The following is a 20,880-nucleotide window of genomic DNA, read 5'->3' on the forward strand; positions in this document are numbered from 1 at the left end:
GAGGAATGGTAGTGATGCGATGGTGTATGAATTTTTATGTAAATATAGTGTAGGGATCTTTGTATAAATAATAAAATTTGAGGGTTTTAAAATTAGTGTCGTTAATATTAATCTTAAAATTATCACCTCTACTCAATATTTAATACTTGTGCCACTATTTTTTAGTTTTGAAACTTTTTTGTAACCCTTAATTAATTTGCCCAGTTGAAAAAATTAGATGTCAAGTTTAGTTTATCTGAGTCAATTTAATAAATTTTTAAAATTAAATTAAATTAACTTTGTATTTTATAACTAAAATTGAAATATTTAAGAACTATAAAAAATATTATAAACTATAAGTTTATACATTATAATGTGATTAAAAAAATATATTTTAAAATATTATTTCAAAGTTATATGCTGTAATTTTAAAGGAGTGAAACCTGAAAACTAATGAAGAAAACAATACTGCATAATAGCAATACAATTGTTATTGTAACATATTACCTTATCTCTTTTTCCGACTCTTTTACTTGTAAATGAGTTTGTATAAAAGGAAATTAGTGTATAAAGTCTATCTTCAGATTATAATTTATTTGTTTGTTTTATGTTTGGCCATGTTTCTTTTATACAAAAGTGTTTATTTTTTAAAAAGTGAGATGTTTGGTAAATTTTTTGAAAGAAAATAAATATTTTTAGAAAGTAATAGAAATTAATTTTAAGAACTAAAAAGAGTAGCTTCTTAATTAGTGGTCAAATACAAATAGCTTTTCACGCATCAAAATAAGTTATTAATTTTAAAAATACTATTCACATCAACATTTTTATTAAGGAAAAATAATATAAACCTACACCTTAATCGATTATATTTACATAAGTTTTTATTCTTACAAAATTATTACAAAAATTTCAACTAATTATGTATTTTCATTGAATATATCGAGAGCTAATTATATATTTAAATATATTTATAATTTAAAAATTTATATAATTATGTATATAAACAAATTTAAAATCAAAACTTTAAATCATGGTAATGTTTGTTTTCTCTTTTATTAAACTCTTTTGGTTTTTGCTTCATCTGGGTGAAGTAGTGCGAGAAGTAAATTTGTCCCATTTCCATATATTGACAAACAGGAGAAAATATTCAGCTGGAAGGTACTCATCTCATCGGTGACAACAAAGTGAAAGCAGAAGAGAAATGGCTTCTAACGCAGCAGCGCCATTTTGGAGATCGGCAGGGATGACTTACATAACACACTCAAACCTATGCGCTAACCTGCTCAGAAATTGCCTCAAAGAGCCTTACAAGTCCGAAGCTTTGAGCCGTGAGAAGGTCCATTACTCCATCTCTAAATTGGTTGATGCCAAGCCTCAGAAACCAAGTAAGCCATCACGAAACTCAGTTTTTTGTATCAGTTCATGTTAATGTTTCACTAATTGCTTTGTTAACATTCTTCGGATGTTGTTATTGCTAATTAGTGATGGGCATTTTGTCCTAGGAAGTCGTAAATTAATTAAACTCGCAAATTGGAGTGATTTTTTCGCCTTGTAGGGAGTAGTAAATGAATTAAACTCGCAAATTTGAGTGATTTTTTCCCTTGCAGGGAGTAGTAAATGAATTATACTCGCAAATTTGAGTGATTTTTTCCCTTGTAGGTAGTAGTAAATGAATTAAACTCGCAAATTGGTTGTATTTAGTTTTTTCTTTTTGAGCAATTTTTTTTTTGATAACTGTTTTTTCTTTTTTTGACACTGGTAACATTTGTATCTAAGTCAGTACTTAGGTAGTACTGAAAAGCGGTATTTACAAATATGAGAAAGAAGTATAATCTTCCCCAAAGCTGAACCAAAATCTAGGTGGACCCTAAAACATCTATGATTGACTTAGTCTCATTGGAGTAAACATTGGTACACCAAAAGCACAACAACAACAACAACAACAAACCCAGTGTATTCCCACTTAGTGGGGTCGGGGGGTAAGATGTACGCAGTCCATACCTCTACCTCTGATGAAGTAGAAAGGCTGTTTCCGAAAGACCCCCGGCTCAAGTTACGAGATACACCAAAAGCAAAACAACAAAATACATTTAAGCTTGACTTCCTGTAGGTTGTTGTCCCTATTCTCAAATCATCTATCATTTCTCTCTCTCCATAGAGTCCACCATATACATCTATCATTTCTCTCTCTCCATATAGTCCACCATATACAAGCAGGGATCATCCTCCATATTTCTTTCTTTGTAGCCCCAACTCCAGCCTCCTCCCAATTGAATAGAGTCTCATCAATCTTACTAGGCATACCGCTGGAAATGCCTTTGAGATTAAGGAAAATCTGCCACAGCTGGTCAGTGAAATCACATAGTTGGAAGGGGTGTCTCACTGTCTCTGTATCCTTGCCACATAAGGAGCACCTGTTGCATAGAGATACCTCTCTTATCCATATTATTCAATGTCAAAACTGTTTCATTGGCTAGCAGCCAAGTAAAGCATGCCACTTTATGTGGCACTTTGACTCTCCAGATATGCTTCCAAGGCCATTTGAAGACTTGATTATCACTAAGACTTGTCTGTTTATATCATTCCTTTACCCTGTATCTACCTTTGTTGTGCCCATGCCACCATAAATAATCCTCACCAGTTTGTGTTCCTTGAAAACTCTCCGGTAGCTTATAAAGTTCAATCATTCTAGGAATTTCCCAGTCATCTAGATTTCTTCTCAAGAGCAAATCCCATCCTTGTTGTGACCACATATCAACAATTGTGTTCTGTCTATGTTGAGCCAAAACAAAGATGTCAGGAAAGAGATCTTTGAGGCTCTCATCATCCATTTGTCAGCTCAAAAAATAGTTTTTCTACCATTTAGAACCTTGACAATTGACTGATTATTAAGGAAAGGCCAGAAGATTCTGATAGACTTCCAAAGGCTAATACCATAGGGAGTATTTACCTCTTTAGTCATCCATTTGTTCGGTTCCTCATACTTGCTCTTGATCACCCTACACCAAAGTGCTTGGTCCTCTTGATGATACCTCCATAGACACCTCACCGTCAAAGCTTTGCTCTGGGTTTTGGAGTTCTTGATACCGAAGCCATCTTGTTTCTTGCTTCTAATGATATTCTTCCATTTGACTAAGTGAAATCCTTTCCTTTCCTTATTGCCTTGCCACAAGAAGTTTCTTCTGATTTTGTCCAACCTCTGAACTACTGACTGAGGTATATGGAAGATAGATAACATATATTTAGGAATAGCATCTAGAACTGAATTTATCAGAGTTAGTCTACTTCCCAAAGATAGATATTGGGATCTCCATCTAGCTAATTTCTTTTCACACTTCTCCAGAATTGGGTTCCAAATGTCTATGGACCTTGATTTTACACCCAGAGGCATGCCCAAGTATACTGATGGCAAATTTCCCACCACTCCTCCCAAAATCCGAGAAAAATGATCCATCTTTGGAACCACATTAATTGGGTACTTTGTTCCAATTTATGTGGAGCCCAAATATGGCATCAAAGTAAACCAGTATAAGTCTTAAGATCAACAATTGCTCCTCCTCAGCCCCACAAAAAATTAGCATATCATCAGCATACTGCAGATGTGTGATTTCCACACTGTTTCCAGCAACTTTGCTAACTTCAAATTCCTGAATTCTTCCTGCTATCGTGGCTATGTTCAGCATGTTATTTAGCCCCTCCATAACTGTGATGAACAAGAAGGGGGATAGAGGGTCTCCCTGCCTAATCCCTCGGTGTGCATCGAAAAAACCTTCAGGTGAACCATTGATAAGCACAAAAAACTTCACGGTTGACATACAAAACTTGATCCACCTGATCCATCTCCCATCAAACCTCATTTGTCTCAGCACACTTAGAATGAATTCCCAATTCACATGGTCATATGCTTTCTCGATATCAAGTTTGCATAATATACCAAGTTTACTTTGGGACACTCTAGAATCAATTGCTTCATTAGCTATGAGCGCTGCGTCCATTATCTGTCTGCCTCTGATAAACACTATTTGTTGCTTATCTACCAACTTATCCACAACTTTCTTCAATCTTTTTGTCAGTACCTTGGAGATCAACTTGTAAAAGCTTCCAATTAAACTGATGGGTCTGAAGTCTTTGAGCTCCTTTGCTCCTATCTTCTTAGGAATCAGTGCTATGTATGTTGCGTTATAGCTTTTTTAAACCATCCCATTTGAATGAAAATTGTGAAAAGCCTCCCTAATGTCTTGTTTAATTATCTCCCAGCATGTTAGATAGAACCCCATTGTGTAACCATTAGGTCCAGGGGTTTTGTCAATAGCGCATATCTTTAAGCACTCAAAAACTTCATGCTCCTCAAATGCTGCCTGCAGTGCCTCTTTCTCATCCTCTGTGATGGTAGGATGATTGCTTATATTTTCAGAAGGTCTCCAGCCTTCAGGTTCTGTATATAACTTCTTGTAGAAGGATATGACTTCCTCCTTGATTCTATTAGGATTAGAAATGGTCTCTCCCTGAACTTCCAATTGATCAATGTGATTATATCTTTTGTGGGCATTAACAGTTTGATGGAAAAACTTTGTATTCCTATCCCCTTCTTTAAGCCATAAGGCCCTTGATCTTTGTTTCCAAGTCGCTTCCTTATTCTTCAAACACCCGCTCATACTCCTTGAACAGTGTTGCTTTCTTGGCAATTTCCTCCTCCGTCAAGGCTCTAATATTCAATTGGGATTCTAGCTTAGCCATCTAATTGAGAAGGTTGTTCTTTTGTAATTTCAAATTCCTTTGTTCATGTCTACTCCATTCTTTTAACTTTTCTTTGAGAGCTTTGAGTTTACATGCTAAGATGTAGTTTGGCGTCACATAAAATTCAAATTCACTCCACCAATTCTTGACTTTTTCAACAAAACCTTCTTGATTCAGCCACCAATTTTCAAACTTGAAGTAGGATTTAGATTGCTCCCCGTGTCTACAAAGCAAAGCTATTTGGACATGATCAGAGGTCACTCTTTGCAGTGTAGTTTTCTTTGCAGTGTAGTCTGCTTTAGATTACTGAAGAGATTGTTCCATTCTATGGAAACTATTATCCTGTCTATTCTTGATGCAGTGGTATGGTTATCACCTCTATACCAGGTATACTTTCCACTACTTAGCTGCAGATCTATGTTGCTCGGACGCATAAAAAATGTCAATGGGTGCGTGTCAGATTCGTCAAAAATAGTGTATTTTTGAAGAATCCGCCATGGGTGCGGCGTTGAAAGCGAAGAGTCCGTGCAACTTAGCTGTAGATCAATGAAGTCCAGGTCCTCAATGCAATCTGAGAACTCTCTCATTGTTGAATTTCTCCTGCTACAATCCCTTTTTTCAGAGGCAAATCTATAGACGTTGAAGTCACCACAGATAGCCCATGGTCCATCAAACAGGCCTCTTACATCAGCCAAATCCTACAAGCCTCCTCTCCACTTTACTGTTAGGAGCATACACACCAGTTATGTGACAATCAAAATTACTCAACTGAGCCTTGAATTTGCAAGAAAGAGTATAAACTCCAACTTGTAAGATTTCCCCTTCCCAGATTCTAGAATCCCAAAGTAGTAAGCTTCCTCCTCCGGTTCGACCGGCCTCCAAACATGCATACTTGATCCATCTCCTTCCCCAAATTTGCTTAATTAACTCATGTACATTGCCTTCTAATTTGGTTTCCTGGAGACATACTGTCTGCTTTCCGGTCCCTAATCAGACTTTGTACCAATCTCCTCTTCTCCTACTCCTTCAACCCCCTAACATTCCATGAGATCAATTTGATCTTCATGGAGTATTCTGAGAGCTCCCTTTCCCCTTGTCTCTGTCACCATTGCTTTTGAATTTGACGTCAAAAGATATCAGATTCTTTAACTCTCGTGCTCCTATGTGTTTTGTTCTTCTACCTACTCCCGATTGCTCCATTCTTCTTGCTTGCCTGCTTGCATCCACCCGCCTAAGGAGTTCAAGTGCTTCCTCTTCAAACCCCTGAAAATCTATCCCAAACATCTTATGGAGTTTATGCAAGTTTTGTTGAACCCACTCTGTAGCTTTCCTCTCCATTTCAACAAGAGCTTCTTGTTGCTGGGTACAAAGAGGTTCAATCGGGTCATCTTTCGTGCACCTCGACTAAATCCATAGATATCTGTCACCTCCCACCAGCAACAAATATGAGGTAACTCTGTCCACCAAGGCTAAGATAGATGGCAAGAATCGCCTCGTTTTTTTTTTGTCTCCGTTGAGATTCAAAGTTGTGACCTTACCCAATTTATTGACACTAGGCCACACCTTTGGGTGCTTTCTTTTTGAGTGATTAATAGGGCAGCATTATGTTCATATGGCAGGATGCAATAGGATTCTTGTTGATATAATTAACTTTGTTGGATGTCTGTCAGAGTTGTTCTCTAAACCGTTCTATTAATCAATAGGAGATTTCCTCAATTCTTCGCTAGAACCAGTTGGATAATGTACGTGTCTTATAACTAGGGAGAGCAATAATCTGCTTAGTTTGGATAATTGTAGTATTTCTCTTGTAGTTTCTTGTCCTCAGATTTCTGTTACTATCTACCATCTGTTGTACTTCGATTATCACACTATGTTGTTGTAGTTACTATTCTTTTTTAGGATGCGTTGTCATTCTTTTTTAATATGCTTTTCCTAGAGCCGAGGGATCTATTGGAAGGGTAAGGTCGGAAGTTACTGGGTATGTCGTTGTTTGGAAATGTCTATCCTTTTTCAGCTCTTAACCTGAAAATGTAGGGGTCTATTGTAAGGGTAAGGTTGGGAAATTATACTGGGTATGTTGTTGTTTGGAAATGTTTATCCTTTTTCCGATCTTAACCTGAAATGTTCAGATTACCAAGGAGCTGACATGACAATGATTTTAGTGGTTTGTCTAGTCCAGGTGCTCTTTTGGTGGATTATGAAAGTTTTAATCTTTCTGACTAGCATGTGGATATCAACTAAAACTTTAAATGGTTGATAATTAGCGGGGTAGACTTTTTTGTGCGGAGAACCATGCTTGAATTTGCAGATGGTTTCGGTGCTGTTTGCCTCTCTAAATTGCTCGTCTGAACTCATTCACTGCCTTCAAATATTCCCAACTCGTGGTTGTCTAGTGTTGATCATTTCTTTAATACTGTCCACTGGCTTGCCTATTATTCCTATGCTCTTTCTTGCTTATTTTTCCCCTCTTCTGAAAAGATTATCTATTGTCTCTTCTAATCATTGCTGTAGAGTGCGCAGCCTGGTGTCATTTCATCATATCTATGCATTTTGTGTTCTCAACATTTTAAGATGACATGTTTCAGTTTCATGACATAATTTATGCCATCTCTGTTCCAAAAAGAACCAACAACTGTTTCTTCTCGTTTTCCTGTTTCCATTGTACAAGGTCTAAAAGGACCATTATGATGACACCACGGGCCACTGTCGATTGATATTAATGTGCATGATTGATGTACCGAGATGCTTCTATTTGTGTTTATACATGTTCTTTAATTGGAATAACTTTCGCACATGTTGAAATTCATAATCAAATGAATTGTATTTGTGTAAATTAGATAAGTAGACTTTTGTGCCTCCCTTGTATCTTTAACAAATGTCATGTCTGCATTGTCATGTGATGTATGCACTTCTGATAATATTAATTCCATATTTCTACTTTTTTTCAAAAAATGTTTTGGATAAGGGGACGGGGCATGGAGGATGTTATTTGCACTATTGTTTTATCACAATTCTAGACTTTGCTTTCTGCTTAGTGATAAACATTTCTGCTGGTTTTTTAACAGCCATCCGCTCAGATTCTCCTGACGAATGAGAACAAGGTTGGATCTCAGGCATTATTTCTTCTCTCAACTGAATTTTCTACTGTCCTGGAATTATGTATGGTGCATATCTGGTGGAGCTTAAGCCGATAGAACTTGATTTATACATGTTGGATGGAATTGTGATAATTTTTATTTTTAGAACCTGCTTCTGTTGTCATGTGAGTTATTTCCATTTTTAAAGGAAACTCGTCCATCCAGGCTATCAAAATGTATCAATCCCATTGTTCACATGGTTAATTTAAATCATTGAGCCGTTGAAGATTGTCTTGGAACATAACAGAAAATAACTGTCTTGGTCATCTAAGAAAACTTGTGAGTGGCTTCCTATGTTCCAAGTTACTATAAAAAGGGTAAGAAGGAACCAAAGAGTTGAGTAGAATTGCTTTATGCTTTATCTCTTATGAGTTGGAAATAAGTTTGAGGCTTGATAGAATATGTTAATGCATGGACCTGAGGGGTTTGGCATTTAGTTGGAAATAGTGTTATCAAAAGAGAATAGCAAAAAAAAATTCTAAGGTCCATTGGGGCTTTAAGCGCAACTAACATATAAAACATGCTCTTGAATGAAAAAAAAGGAGCAAATATAGAAAAAATACAAATATATCTGACTAGTCCAAGATTAATAATTATAAGCATGATTAACAACTATATGGACAGTAAATTGAAAAAGAATTATGATAAAGTTAAATATCAATTGTTTGTGTAGCCTCTTCCGGAGATGCTAACTGGTGAGGAAAAGCATGTCTTAGAGCCTTGATGACAACACTAAAGGGCACATTAAGTGCAAAATGCTCAACATGTTTTGCGCTTCGCTTCAAGGCTTAAGCGTGCCTTTGACAACGCTGGTGGAAATAGCACACCACATGATGCAGATGCATGTCACGGGTTCGACAACACTTGTGGAAAGAGCACACCACGTGATGCATGACTTAGACGCATGTCACAGGTTCGAATGCAATGACCGACAAAAACCTAGTATTTAAGTGGAGTTGGGTAGAAGTCCGAGCCCATCATTCACCAATTTTTGAACCATGGGCCACTGACCCTCGGGCATTGCTTGTTACCAAAGAAAATGAATATGTTAATGCAAGGCATGATAGATTAGGTTTTCCCTTCGCCCAACTTTTTGGACTTAGAATTAGATTTCTCTTTCTCCTCATCGAAGACCTTTGCCATGGCAGAAATTTTGTGCCATAGTGAATCATCAGTTAATAAGATTTCACGATTCTTATAAAGGAAGATGAGGAAGAATACAAGATAACAAGAATAGAGGAACCTGCTGATGCACCAGCTATGATGAAAAGGCCCTTAAAACTATCTAGTATCCAGTGTGAGGCTATCAGACGCTATTCCATCTTTCTGTGGAAAATCTGTTTCATTCCCAAAGTATTTCTGTATTATATTATTCATAAACTCTCCCTCCATCATCTTCAAGACTGCTCTTGAGATGTCAGGTACCAAAGGTGATCCTTATGGAAATACCTTCCAGAATTGGTGGAGAAAAAATGAATTAGTTCGAGTAAAAGTATAACTTCAGTTATGGAACCTTTCCAATTAAATTATGCAGAGAGAATCTTATGAATCCAAAGCCAGTAGTCGTATAAGTCTGACCAACTTTCCAATTATATTGTATTGTTCTGATAATATAACATTTGAATAGATTGTATCGTTACATAAAATGAGACTTTTTGTTCTTACACAATAGTAGATTTATCAATATGATACTATAAAATTCAACAAAACATTGCATTTAAATTAACAACACAATACAGTACTTTCCCTCAATTTATACGACACCTTTTCCTTTTTAATCAGTCCCCAAAAAATAAACAGCACCATTTTAATCCTTTTAGTAAGATGATCTATAGTCATCAACAACAACAACATACCCAGTATATTCCAACACAAGTGGGGTCTCGGGAGGATAAGTGTAGACAGTCTATCCCTAGTATATTCCAACACAAGTGGGGTCTGGGGAGGGTAAGTGTAGACAGTCTATCCCACTACCCCAGAGGTGAGATAGGGAGGTTGTTTGATAGACCCCCAAGTTTGATTGCTATAAAATGATTTATAGCCATCAAATGGTCCATAAATGTTTTAGATCACAAAGTTGCCACGTAAATTGGGACATAGGGAGTACAATACAATGGGTAACAACCATCCAAAGTTAGATTCATCAAATCTAGTTCTGAACTGCCGGCCAAGAGTTACAAAGTTAAAATGTCTCTATATAATGCTTTCATGAACTGAAGTTGTAGGTTCCGTTGTAGAGAACCCTTCATCTGAAGGGGATGCTCCTAGACCGTTGGAAATTCTGATTTCTGGGCTTTGCGAAGGAAGATCGGGCAATGCTTCAGTGGAACCTTCACTTGCTGTGAACACTACTGTAGTCATTTGGCTTTCTTCATTGCGTTCAGATGGCTTTTCTGATTTAGAATTGGAGTTATCTTTCTCTTCATTAAAGGCTTTTGCTATTGCTGAAAGCTTTTGCCCTATTGAATCATCAGTCGCTAAGATTCCTCTGTTCTGATAAAGGAAGATGAGAAAGAATACGAGAAGAGCAGAAACTGCTGATACACCAGCTATGAGGAAAAGACCCTTAAAACTATCTACTCTGAGGCTATCAGATGTTCCATCATTCTGAGGACAATCTGTTTCATTCCCAGAGTATTTCTGTATTCCGTTTTTCGTAAACTCTCCTCCCTCTTTCACCTTCAAGACTGCTCTTGAGAAGTCAGGTACCAAAGGCGAGCCTTTTGGAAATACCTGCAAGAAATTGTGGAGACAAAATGAATTAGATTGAGTGGAATGCATAAATGTCAGTTTTGGACCCTTTCCAATTAAAAGATGCAATGAGAATCTTACAAGTCCAAAGCCAGCAGTCTTGAATGTTGGACCAACCATAATGTACTTCTTGCAGTACTTCTTGAGGAAGAGTCTGAGATAAGGTAGTTCATCAATAATTGCGCCAACACCTCCGTTTTTACTTCCTCTTGAGAGGGCATCATTATACTCTTCCAATGTGCTATAACTTCTTAACTTAGAGCTATCAAATTTCATGCGGTTCAAGAAGGCTTTGACAAACGAACCTTTTTGATACCCAACATATTCTCCATTCTTAATGAGATCATTGAGGTCTTTTATAGTAGGTTGAAGCTGTTGCACTGTCAACATAGATGTTAAGCTGGCTGTATAACTTGATGTCAGCACCAGGACCACGAAAACCCACACAATTAGCACAAATCTTGTCAAGTTACTTGTTACCTTCTCTTCTGCAATAACCAGCCATATATATGATTTGTTGAGAAACAAGGAGAAATCTTAAAATTTTGGTCTATTATTTGCTTTGAGTTGGACTTACTATGAGCAAAAACAAGAGTTGAGAAGGAAAACCAGAATATCATCCCAACTTGCTTGTGTTTGGGTCCTCGAAACTCTTCGTTTGCACGATGTTCGAGTACCCAAACCACAAAACCAATGAAGATGAAAAATGCTCCAGTTGTTATCCAAAGCTCGCCCTTTAGAGGTTTCAAGAAAATCCAAGCATTCTTCCTGTCATCATCCTTTACTGGTACAACTGCAGAAATACCTGACTCCGTAAAAGGTAATGTGAAATCCACATACTTGGATCGGCTCGCTAAATTGGTCACATCACCTACAACTGCATCATATTCCTGGTTCAAGGCAAACAATGATTGTTGCAGTATTCATAGTTGGTCTTCCTCGACCAATCCAAAAGCAGAAAGTACTGAAAGTCCCAAAAGGAGCATATAAAGGTATTCCAGCCAAAGAGGTAAATTTACAATTACCTTAGAAGAGACTTTGTAATCAAGATCATCGTAATCTTGAGAAGTGGGCCTATCTGGTATTTGAAATGGAATAAGTCTATAGGGGACCGCGTACGGCATAAAATTGATGACTTCTATAAAGATATCTACACATAAACCAGTTGCAACTAGTGTTTGTGTTTTTGAATCTCTTTCCACTTTACTGAATTCGTCCAACAATACATTGACAGGAACTCCAATCCTTAAACTTTTTCCACTTGTGGGTATTTCCCAGCCTCTCGGAGCTATCGTAGATTCACCGGGCCAAATGATGGCCCCTAGTTGCTCATTAATGCTCTTAGCTGTTTTACCATTCATCTTTAGTTTATACGAAATTCCATCTTTCTCTGTCCAGAATCCAACACTTCTCTCTCCTTTCCCAATTATATTCACAATCTCATATGGGGATGGCTGCAATTCTCCGCCAACGATGTGGAAATCACCACTTAGGCCTGTTGTTAGTTTTATGTTTTGCATAGAGTGAAGGAGTAAAGATCCCAATTCCGAGGTTCCAAGCGCATCTAACTGCGTTAAGTTCTCTCTAGTGTCTGATTTCTTGAATTTTGGGATGGCACTGACACCCACCTTCTCTACTGCTTTGGCTAATGCTGTGATGCCATCATACGCCCATAGTCCGAGAACATTGAGTTCAACTGGGTCCATATCTGGATACTCTTGATGAAATCTCCTACTCCATCTTTGCGTGAAATTGTTAAGCTCATTTGATCTCGGAACATAAGGCTTTATACCCAGAACACCTTGCATTGATGACTCAATCACTGAATGATCTACCAAGGCTAGAAGACTCGTTAGCACATCTGTGATGATCCATGCATATCCACTGCTCATCATCCCGGCTTCCTTGGCCTTGAGGAAAAGCCGTGAGGCAAGATATGGTTGCAAGTGCACTACAAACACCCTGGTCTGCTTTGTATTCAAATTGTATAACTCCTTGAGGATTTGATCATCATTGGCTGAAGGAGAAATGACACTTCTATAGGAGATTAAAGTATTGATTTCTTGCAAGGCATCAGTCAGATATGGAACTATCCCCGTTCCATAGGAGCTATCCTCATAAATTACTACAACCTCGCTCCAATCATAGTTTTTAACAACTGCTGCAATGGCCTTAGTCTGACTGGAAGAAGGAAGTGCTCCTCTAATGAAGAACGGGTTTTCCTTGACTGAAAGTAAAGGACTTGTTGCTGGAGAAATGATTGGGACTTTTGCTCTTCTCCCCAAGTCAGCCACAAAATCAGTTTGTGTAGACATCTGTGGCCCATAGATAGCATGTACTTGGACATCCTTTAGCAAGTATATGGCTTCACATACACAATCAGACTGTAAGAAATTGTATGAAGGGAAAACCAAAGGGGAAAAAAGAAGAAACTTTTAGAAAAAGAGTGTCTTGTGAAAATTGGGCATTACTAACTACCAGAGTATGTTTGATAGCTTGTTTGGCCAAAGTACTTATTTTAGAGACTCATGCAGCAAAGAGAGGAAAATATGCTAGTTTAACAGAAGTCGATCATTCGATCATGGAGCTGAATTTACCAGCGGATGCTGCTTCAACATCATCTTTCTTGGAATCCCTCAAGTGAGGGACTATCCTAAGGGCGCTGCGACTAGCAGTGGCATGGTAATCTTCAAGTGCTAGTACGATACATATGTGCGTTACCTTTGCCACATCTGTTTCCAGATCAAGAATTATGCCCACATCCATCTCTACACCACTCTTTTTATTTTCCTCACATCTTATTGGTATTATGTAGTGGTTGCTTATAATGAATACAAATTGAATCAAAAGTATTAGGAAGTGGCATCTTGGACTTCTCATTTGCGAAATCTGGGCAAGTAATTTGAGAGTTGGGCAAGCAGTTGTGCTTGTGCAAGTAACCAACTCTGAGTCCAAACCATAATTCTTAATGTAGAAAGAACGGATAAAGTTGGAGTTTTCAAAGAAGAAAGTAGTTCCATGATTGATTAAAATGCCTTTTTACTTTACTAAATCATTTAATTATTTGAAGATAAGCACAAGCCCTTTTGGGAAGTTCAGATGGAACTGTGTTCATTTATTTTATTTTTGGTGTAAAGAAAGGTAGTGGACACAGAATCTCTTGTTGATCTCATAGGACCCTTGTAATATGTAAAATTGTCTTGCACTGCCTTAATGCAAGCTATTGTCCCTCCGCTTATCTTCTAATTAAGGCCACTATGTGGATCTAGAATTTAAGTTCTATAGATTCAATATTTAAGATTTTTATGATTGAACTCATTTTGTCTTTAAATTTCTGGGTTATATTTACTATTTATTTCAATTTTAGTGAATCTTTACAGACAAATTTGTGCACCGCTTACTGGGTTTAGATGAATGATAATAGCTATAAACACGGGATTTGGCCATTCTTCGCCTATTATTTACTACTCTTTAATTAAGTTTGAGCGAATATATGATGAATTTATACTCGTTACGCGTGTTTTGTTGCGTAGGACGTGCTTTCAAGATAACGAATGAGTTTGAAGCTAAAATAAGTGATTTGGGACTTCGAAATCTGAGTAGAATTCCAAAAAAAGTAATCAAGATCAAGTTTGGGGGTTCAAGGACCTACAAACATGTATAAAGCAATGTGAAAAAGAAGAGATTCGGAGCAAAAAAAAGTAAAACGGAAAGGAAAAAGAAAGTGGGGAACAAAATGATTTTTGCCTTCATCCCCCATTAAGATAAAAATAAAGAGATCAATTAAGAGAGAAATAAAAATGTACTTTAGAGAGAACTGACAGCATCAGCGAAGTGAAGGAACAAAACTAATGCAGTGTCCCATGCCGGGCTTCATGGACCGGGCTTGGTCTGGGCCGAGTTAGCCGGGCCCATTTTAAAAAATAACCGGTCAGGGACCTGAAATCCTAAAGCCCTAGGGCTTACCGGGCCGAGTTAGTTACGAGGGCCGGGCCGGGTCGGCCCTACCCACTTGACACCCATAGGTAAGGGTAAGGTGGGTGTACACTTCCATTCGGTATGTTGTTGAGATTTCCTCAATTCTTCGCTAGAATTAGTTGGATACTGTACATAACTATAACTAGGCAGAGAGCAATAATTTCTTTGGTTTGAAAATGTCCATCTTTTTTTCGGTTACGAAGGAGTTGAAATGAAAACGATTTGAGTAGTTTATCGAGTCCAGTTGCTCTTTTGGTGGATTATGAAAGCTTTATTCATTCCGACTTGAATGTGGATATCCGTTAAAACTTTGGATGGTTATAATTAACGTTGGAAGACTTTGTGGTGCCGAGAATCAAACTTATTGGTTCTCATGTGATGTATGCGCTTTTGAAAATATTAATTCCGTATTTCTACATACATTTTCTTTTTATGTTTTGGATGAGGGGACGGGCGGGGCATGGAAGCTGTTATTTGCACTATTGTTTTATCACTATTGCAGGCTTTGCTTTCTGCTTACTGATAAACATTTCTGCTGGTTTTTTAACAGCCATCCCCTCAGATTCTCCTGAAGAATGAGAACAGGGTTGGATCTCAGGCATTATTTCTTCTCTCAACTGAATTTTCTACTGTCCTGGAATTATGTATGGTGAGCGTCTGGTGGAGCTTACATAAAACATTGATATGCAAATAATATAGCAGATAGATCTTGATTTATACTTGTTGGATGGAATGGTGGTGATGTTTATTTTTAGAACCTGCTTCTGCTGTCAAGTGACTTATTTCGAGTTTTCAAAGGAAACTTGTTCAGGCTATCATAGTGTATCTATTCCATTCTTCACCTGGTTAATTTAAATCATTCAGCCTTTGAAAACTGTTTGGAACATAACAGAAAATAACTGTCTTGGTCATCTAAGCAAACTTGTGAGTTGCTTCCTATGTTCCAAGTTAATATTAAGGGGTAAGAAGGAACCAGATGGTTAAGTAGAATTGTTTTATGCTTTATCTCTTATGAGTTTGAACTGAAAAAATTAAAACACTGAACTACTTACCAATACAACTTGCATCCCAGAATGTTTTTCGAAACCAAATCTTTTTAACTTTAAATGCTAGGGCTGCCTTAAAATTCAGGGCTTGTAGTTTAAACTCTTTTATTTGTTCACTCCTCCAATACAATGCTCTGGAAATAAGTTTGAGGCTTGATTGAATATGCTAATGCACGGGCCCGAGGGCTTTGGCGTCTAATTGAACGTAGTGTTATCAAAAGAGAAAAAACACAAAAAAGTTCTGAGGTCCATTGGGGCTTTAAGCGCTAATCTCATATAAAATGCAGACTTTAATGTAAGAGCAAATGGAGAAACAATATAAATTTATATGTGTAAGCATGAATAGCTGCTACATGGACATAAAAATTGAAAAAGAATTAGGATAAAGTGAAATATCAATTGGTTAGTATCGCCTCTTCTAGAGATGCTCATTGGTGAGGAAAAACATGTCTTAAGAGCCTTGATTACGATAAGGGCACATTAATTAAGCAAGGGAAAACACTTTTAGAATAAGAAAGATGATATAGTGGATGATTTATGGCCAATAAATGGTCAGTGATTGTTTTAGATCACAACTTTGCTACATAAATTGGCACACAGGGAATAAATAATACAATAGGTAACAACCATCAAAGGTTAAATCCATCAGATCAAGTTCTGAAGCTGCTTCTTGACGCAAATATCAAGGCCAAGATTTGCAAAGTTAAAATGTCTATGCATTGGTTTCATGATCTGGAGTTGCTGGTTCTGTTGTAGAGGACCCTTCATCAGCAGGGGATGCTCCTAGGCCATCGGAGATTCTGATTTCTAGGCTTTGTGAAGGAACATCGGGCAATATTACAGGGGAAACTTCACTTGCTGCAAACAGTACTGTAGCTGCTTGGCTTTCTTCATTGACAGAATTAGATTTATGTTTCTCTTCATCAAAGGCTTTTGCTATTGCAGAAAGCTTTTGCCCTATTGAATCATCAGTGGCTAAGATTTCTCTATGATGATAAAGGAAGATGAGGAAGAATATTAGAAGAGCGGAACCTGCTGATACACCAGCTATGAGGAAAAGGCCCTTAAAGCTATCTACCGTGAGACTATCAGTTGTTCCATTGTTCTGTGGACAGTCTGTTTCATTCTCAGAATATTTCTGTATTTTGTTTTTCGTAATCTCTCCTTGCTTCATCATTTTCATGACTACGCTTGAGATATCAGGTACCAAAGGTGACCCTTTTGGAAGTGCCTGCAAGAAATTGAGGAAAAAATAATTAGATTGAGTGAAATAGTATAACTTCAGTTAAAAGATGCAGAGAGAATCTTACAAATCCAAAGCCAGTAGTCTTGAAAGTCTGACCAACCATCATATACTTCCGGCAGTACTTGTTGAGGAAGAGTCTGAGGTTAGATAGTTCATCATAAATTACAGCAACACCTCCATTTTTACTTCCTCTTGAGAGTGCATCATTATACTCTTCCAATGTGCTATAACTTCTTAACTTGGAACTGTCAAAATTCAGTCGCTTCAAGACGTATTTGACAAAGGAACCTTCTCGATACCCAACATAATCTCCAATCTGAATGAGATCATTGCTAGGTTGGAGCTGTTGCACTGTTAACATAGATGATAAGCTGGCTGTATAGCTCGATGTCAGCACCAAAACCACGAAAAACCACACAATCAGGACAAATCTTGTTAAGTTACTTGCAACCCTCTCTCCTGCATGCAACAACCAACCATATATATGATTGTTGAGAAACAAGGATAAATTTTAAAGCTTTCATCAAAGAAAAAAGGATAAATTTTAAAGCTTCCTTTGAGCTAGAAGACTTACTATGAGCAAAAACGAGAGTTGAGAAGGAAAACCAGAATATCATCCCAACTTGCTTGCGTTTGGGTCCTCGAAACTCTTTGTTTACACGATGCTCGAGTACCCAAACCACAAAACCAATGAAGACGAAGAATGCTCCAGTTGTTATCCAAAGCTCGCTCTTCAGAGGTTTCAAGAAAATCCAAGTCCTGTCGTTATACTTTACTGGCACAACTGCAGAAATACCAGATTCTGTAAAAGGTAATGTGAAATTTTCGTACTTGGATTGGCTCGCTAAATTGGTCACATCACCTACAACTGCATCATATTTCTGATTCAAGGAAGAATGATTATTGCAGTATTATGGTTAGTCTTCCTCACCAAAGCAAAAGCAGAAAGTAAAATAAGAAAGTCCTGAAAGGAGCATGTAAGGTATTCAGCCAAAGAGGTCAATTTACGCAAAACTTGGTATTACCTCAAAAATAAGATGATCATAGTCTGGAGAAGAGGGCTTATCTTGTATTACAAATGCAATAAATTGGTAAGGGACAGCATATGGCAACAATTTGATGACTTCTTGAAAGAAATCTATACTCAAACCAGTTGCAATTTCTGTGTTTGAACCTCTTTCCACTTTAGTGAATTGCTCTAGCCCTCCATTGACAGGAACTCCAACGCTTAGCTTCTTCCCACTTGTGGATATATCCCAGCCTTTCGGAATAATAGTAGATTGACCGGGCCAAATGATGGTCCCTAGTTGGTTGTTATTCGTTTTAGCTGTTTTACCATTCATCTTCAGTTTATACGAAATGCCATCCTTCTCTGTCCAGAATCCAATGCTTCTCTGTCCTGTCCCAATCATATTCACAATCTGATATGGAGAAGGCTGCAATTCTCCATTAGCGATGCGGAAATCACCACTTAGACCCGTTTTTAGCGTTATGTTTTGCATAGAGTCAATGAGCAGATATCCCAATTCTGAAGTTCCAAGTGCATCTAAGTCCGTTAAGTTCTTTCTAGTAACAGCTTTTTTGAATTTTGGGATTGCAGTATTTCCCACTTTTACTACTGCTTCTGCTAATGAGGTGATGCTATCATATGCCCATAGCCCGAAAATATTGAGTTCTACTTGGTCCATGTCCGGATACTCTTGTCGAAATCTTTTTCTCCATCTCTTGGTGAAATTGTTAAGCTCGTTTGATCTTGGAACATAAGGCTTTATACCAATAACACCTTGCATTGATGACTCAATCACTGACGGATCTAACAAGTCCAGAAGACTTGTTAGCACATCTGTGATGATCCATACATATCCACTGCTCATCATTCCGGCTTCTTTCGCCTTGAGGAAAAGTCGTGAGGCAAGAAATGGTTGCAAGTGCACGACGAACACCCTGGTTTGCTTTGTATTCAAATTATTTAACTCTTTAAGGATTTGATCTTCATCGGCAGAAGGAGAAATAACACTTCTATAGGAGACTAAAGTGTTGATTTCCTGTAAGGCATCAGTCAAATGAGGAACTATCCCGGTTCCATCGGGACTATCCTCATAGATTACTACAACCTCCCTCCAATTGTAGTTTTTAACAATTGCTGCGATGGCTTTAGTCTGACTGGTAGAAGGAAGTGCTCCTCTGATGAAGTAGGGATTTTCCTTGACTGAAAGTAAAGGACTTGTTGCTGGAGAAATGATAGGGACTTTTGCCCTGTTCCCCAAGTCAATCACAAAATCAGTTTGTGTAGACATTTGTGGGCCAAAGATAGCTTGTACTTGGACATCCTTTAGCAAGTATATGGCTGCACATACACAATCAGACTGTAAGAAATTGTATGAAGGGGGGAAACCAAAGGGGAAAATATTCGTCTGACAGAATTAAATCATGGAGTTGAATTTACTGGCGGATGCTGCTTCGACATCATCTTGCTTGGAATCCCTCAAGTGGGGTACTATCCTAGTGGCATTGCGACTAGCTGCGTCATGGTAATCTTCAATTGCTAGTAAAATACATGTGTGCATTACTTTTGCCACATCTGTTTCCATATCAAGAATTATACCCACATCCACCTTCATGACACTAGTGTCATTATCTTCACCTCTTATTGGCATTACGTAGTGGCAAAAGCTAATAAGAATACAGACAAGTTGAATGAAAAGAATAAGGAAGTGGCATCTTGAATCTTTCATTTGAAACACTCTGGTACAAAGTAGTCTGAGAATTGGGCAAGGAGTTGTGCTTGTGCAAGCTAAGTAACCACCTTGCAAAGACTTCAATCAGTATAGACCTTGACCAATGTAGACAGAAAGGACAGAGTTGAAGTTAATTGCTTCTGTTCTCCTAATATATAATTTCAGAATCAAGAATTTGATACACCATGATTGCTTAATATGCATTTTTTACTTTATTAAATAACTTAGTTATAGTAAAGCTTACATGAGGATAAATATTTAACTAGTAAACACTATTGTCTCTCAGCTTATGCATAGGGGTGAATACGGAAAAAACTTACCCGTACCCGATGATGTGTCATTTTTTTTGACTTTACCTCCATCTAATTCTACACAAATTAATTCACCTCCGATCGGGTTATACACTAAATTAATTCAATTTATCTTGATAAAATGATTTAATGAAGTAATAATAATAGACTATTAAGTTTTTCCCGTGAAATAGCCCCTCACCATCCTCTCACCCAGTTATGCACGAAAAATGATTAATGCATTCAGCTGTTGGAAGTCAAAGTAAACGGTAAACACTGCATTTTTTATTGGTTAGTAAGTTACCTATTCCCCCGTTTCCAAATAACTTGGTGTTTTTTTAGCTTGTACACACCACTTAAAAGACCACTCCTTGCTAGAAAACATTTTTTTTTTTAAACTCATCCTTAATAAATATCTTATAAAAGACGAAACTCTTTAATACTTTCTGTTCACGTACAACTCTTTTTATTTTAAAAAGGTTAAAATTGATACAACATCATTAATGTCTTCTTAATTTAAAACTTCATTTATTTAGGAACAAAATAAAAGGGTCAAAACACCGCTTATTTAGGAAATGTTATCAGGGTCGGCTATACCGTAAAGTCACTACAGCAATGACTTGGGGCCCTAATTTTTTTGGAGCCTCCATTTTTAAGTTAGAAGATAGTTTACAATGATAGCATATCACACACAAATTTTAACGATAATTTCTATGTATTTTAAAATATTTTTATTAAATGACAACAAAATGCACGTATGCCGCACGAAATGCATATAAGATGCACGTACGTTGCACGATATGTACATACATCGCACAAAATTCACATAAAAGCTAATTTTATTAAATATATTTAAAATTTTTTTATTAAAAATTAACTTTAGACCACTAAATTTGTGGAACCGGCGTTAATGTTACGTTGGAATAAACATTACTAATGTGTGTAAGGGAAGTCAAAGTTGCTTTCTTTATTATCCAC

At 37.3% G+C, this 20,880-nt stretch overlaps 3 protein-coding genes across 4 annotated transcripts; 1 reads left to right on the top strand and 2 right to left on the bottom strand.

Annotated features, from left to right (window-relative positions):
* Positions 1-1,009: 1,009 nt before the first annotated feature.
* Positions 1,010-15,569, top strand: LOC107855843 (ATP synthase subunit epsilon, mitochondrial). Of its 2 annotated transcripts, XM_047413684.1 has the most exons (3): positions 1,031-1,364; positions 7,782-7,817; positions 15,133-15,569. In XM_047413684.1, the coding sequence occupies exons 1-2, from the start codon at positions 1,181-1,183 to the stop codon at positions 7,808-7,810; spliced, it is 213 nt and encodes a 70-aa protein (XP_047269640.1). In that variant the 5' UTR covers positions 1,031-1,180; the 3' UTR covers positions 7,811-7,817; positions 15,133-15,569. The 2 variants fall into 2 exon arrangements, with proteins under 2 accessions (XP_016556335.2, XP_047269640.1); XM_016700849.2 differs by lacking the exon at positions 15,133-15,569 and having other exon boundaries at positions 1,010-1,364; positions 7,782-8,079.
* Positions 9,548-14,041, bottom strand: LOC107855842 (glutamate receptor 2.8). The gene is made up of 5 exons (XM_016700848.2): positions 13,202-14,041; positions 11,630-12,969; positions 11,182-11,494; positions 10,686-11,092; positions 9,548-10,586 (listed from the first exon to the last, which is right to left on the bottom strand). The coding sequence occupies exons 1-5, from the start codon at positions 13,482-13,484 to the stop codon at positions 10,047-10,049; spliced, it is 2,883 nt and encodes a 960-aa protein (XP_016556334.2). The 5' UTR covers positions 13,485-14,041; the 3' UTR covers positions 9,548-10,046.
* A 497-nt stretch (positions 15,570-16,066) lies between the features above and the next one.
* LOC107855844 (glutamate receptor 2.8) lies at positions 16,067-20,088 on the bottom strand. The gene is made up of 5 exons (XM_016700850.2): positions 19,321-20,088; positions 17,900-19,221; positions 17,449-17,755; positions 16,939-17,333; positions 16,067-16,859 (listed from the first exon to the last, which is right to left on the bottom strand). The coding sequence occupies exons 1-5, from the start codon at positions 19,607-19,609 to the stop codon at positions 16,341-16,343; spliced, it is 2,832 nt and encodes a 943-aa protein (XP_016556336.1). The 5' UTR covers positions 19,610-20,088; the 3' UTR covers positions 16,067-16,340.
* Positions 20,089-20,880: the final 792 nt, after the last annotated feature.

The sequence above is a fragment of the Capsicum annuum genome, chromosome 6 (genome assembly GCF_002878395.1).
Source record: "Capsicum annuum cultivar UCD-10X-F1 chromosome 6, UCD10Xv1.1, whole genome shotgun sequence".
Classification (NCBI taxonomy): domain Eukaryota; kingdom Viridiplantae; phylum Streptophyta; class Magnoliopsida; order Solanales; family Solanaceae; genus Capsicum; species Capsicum annuum.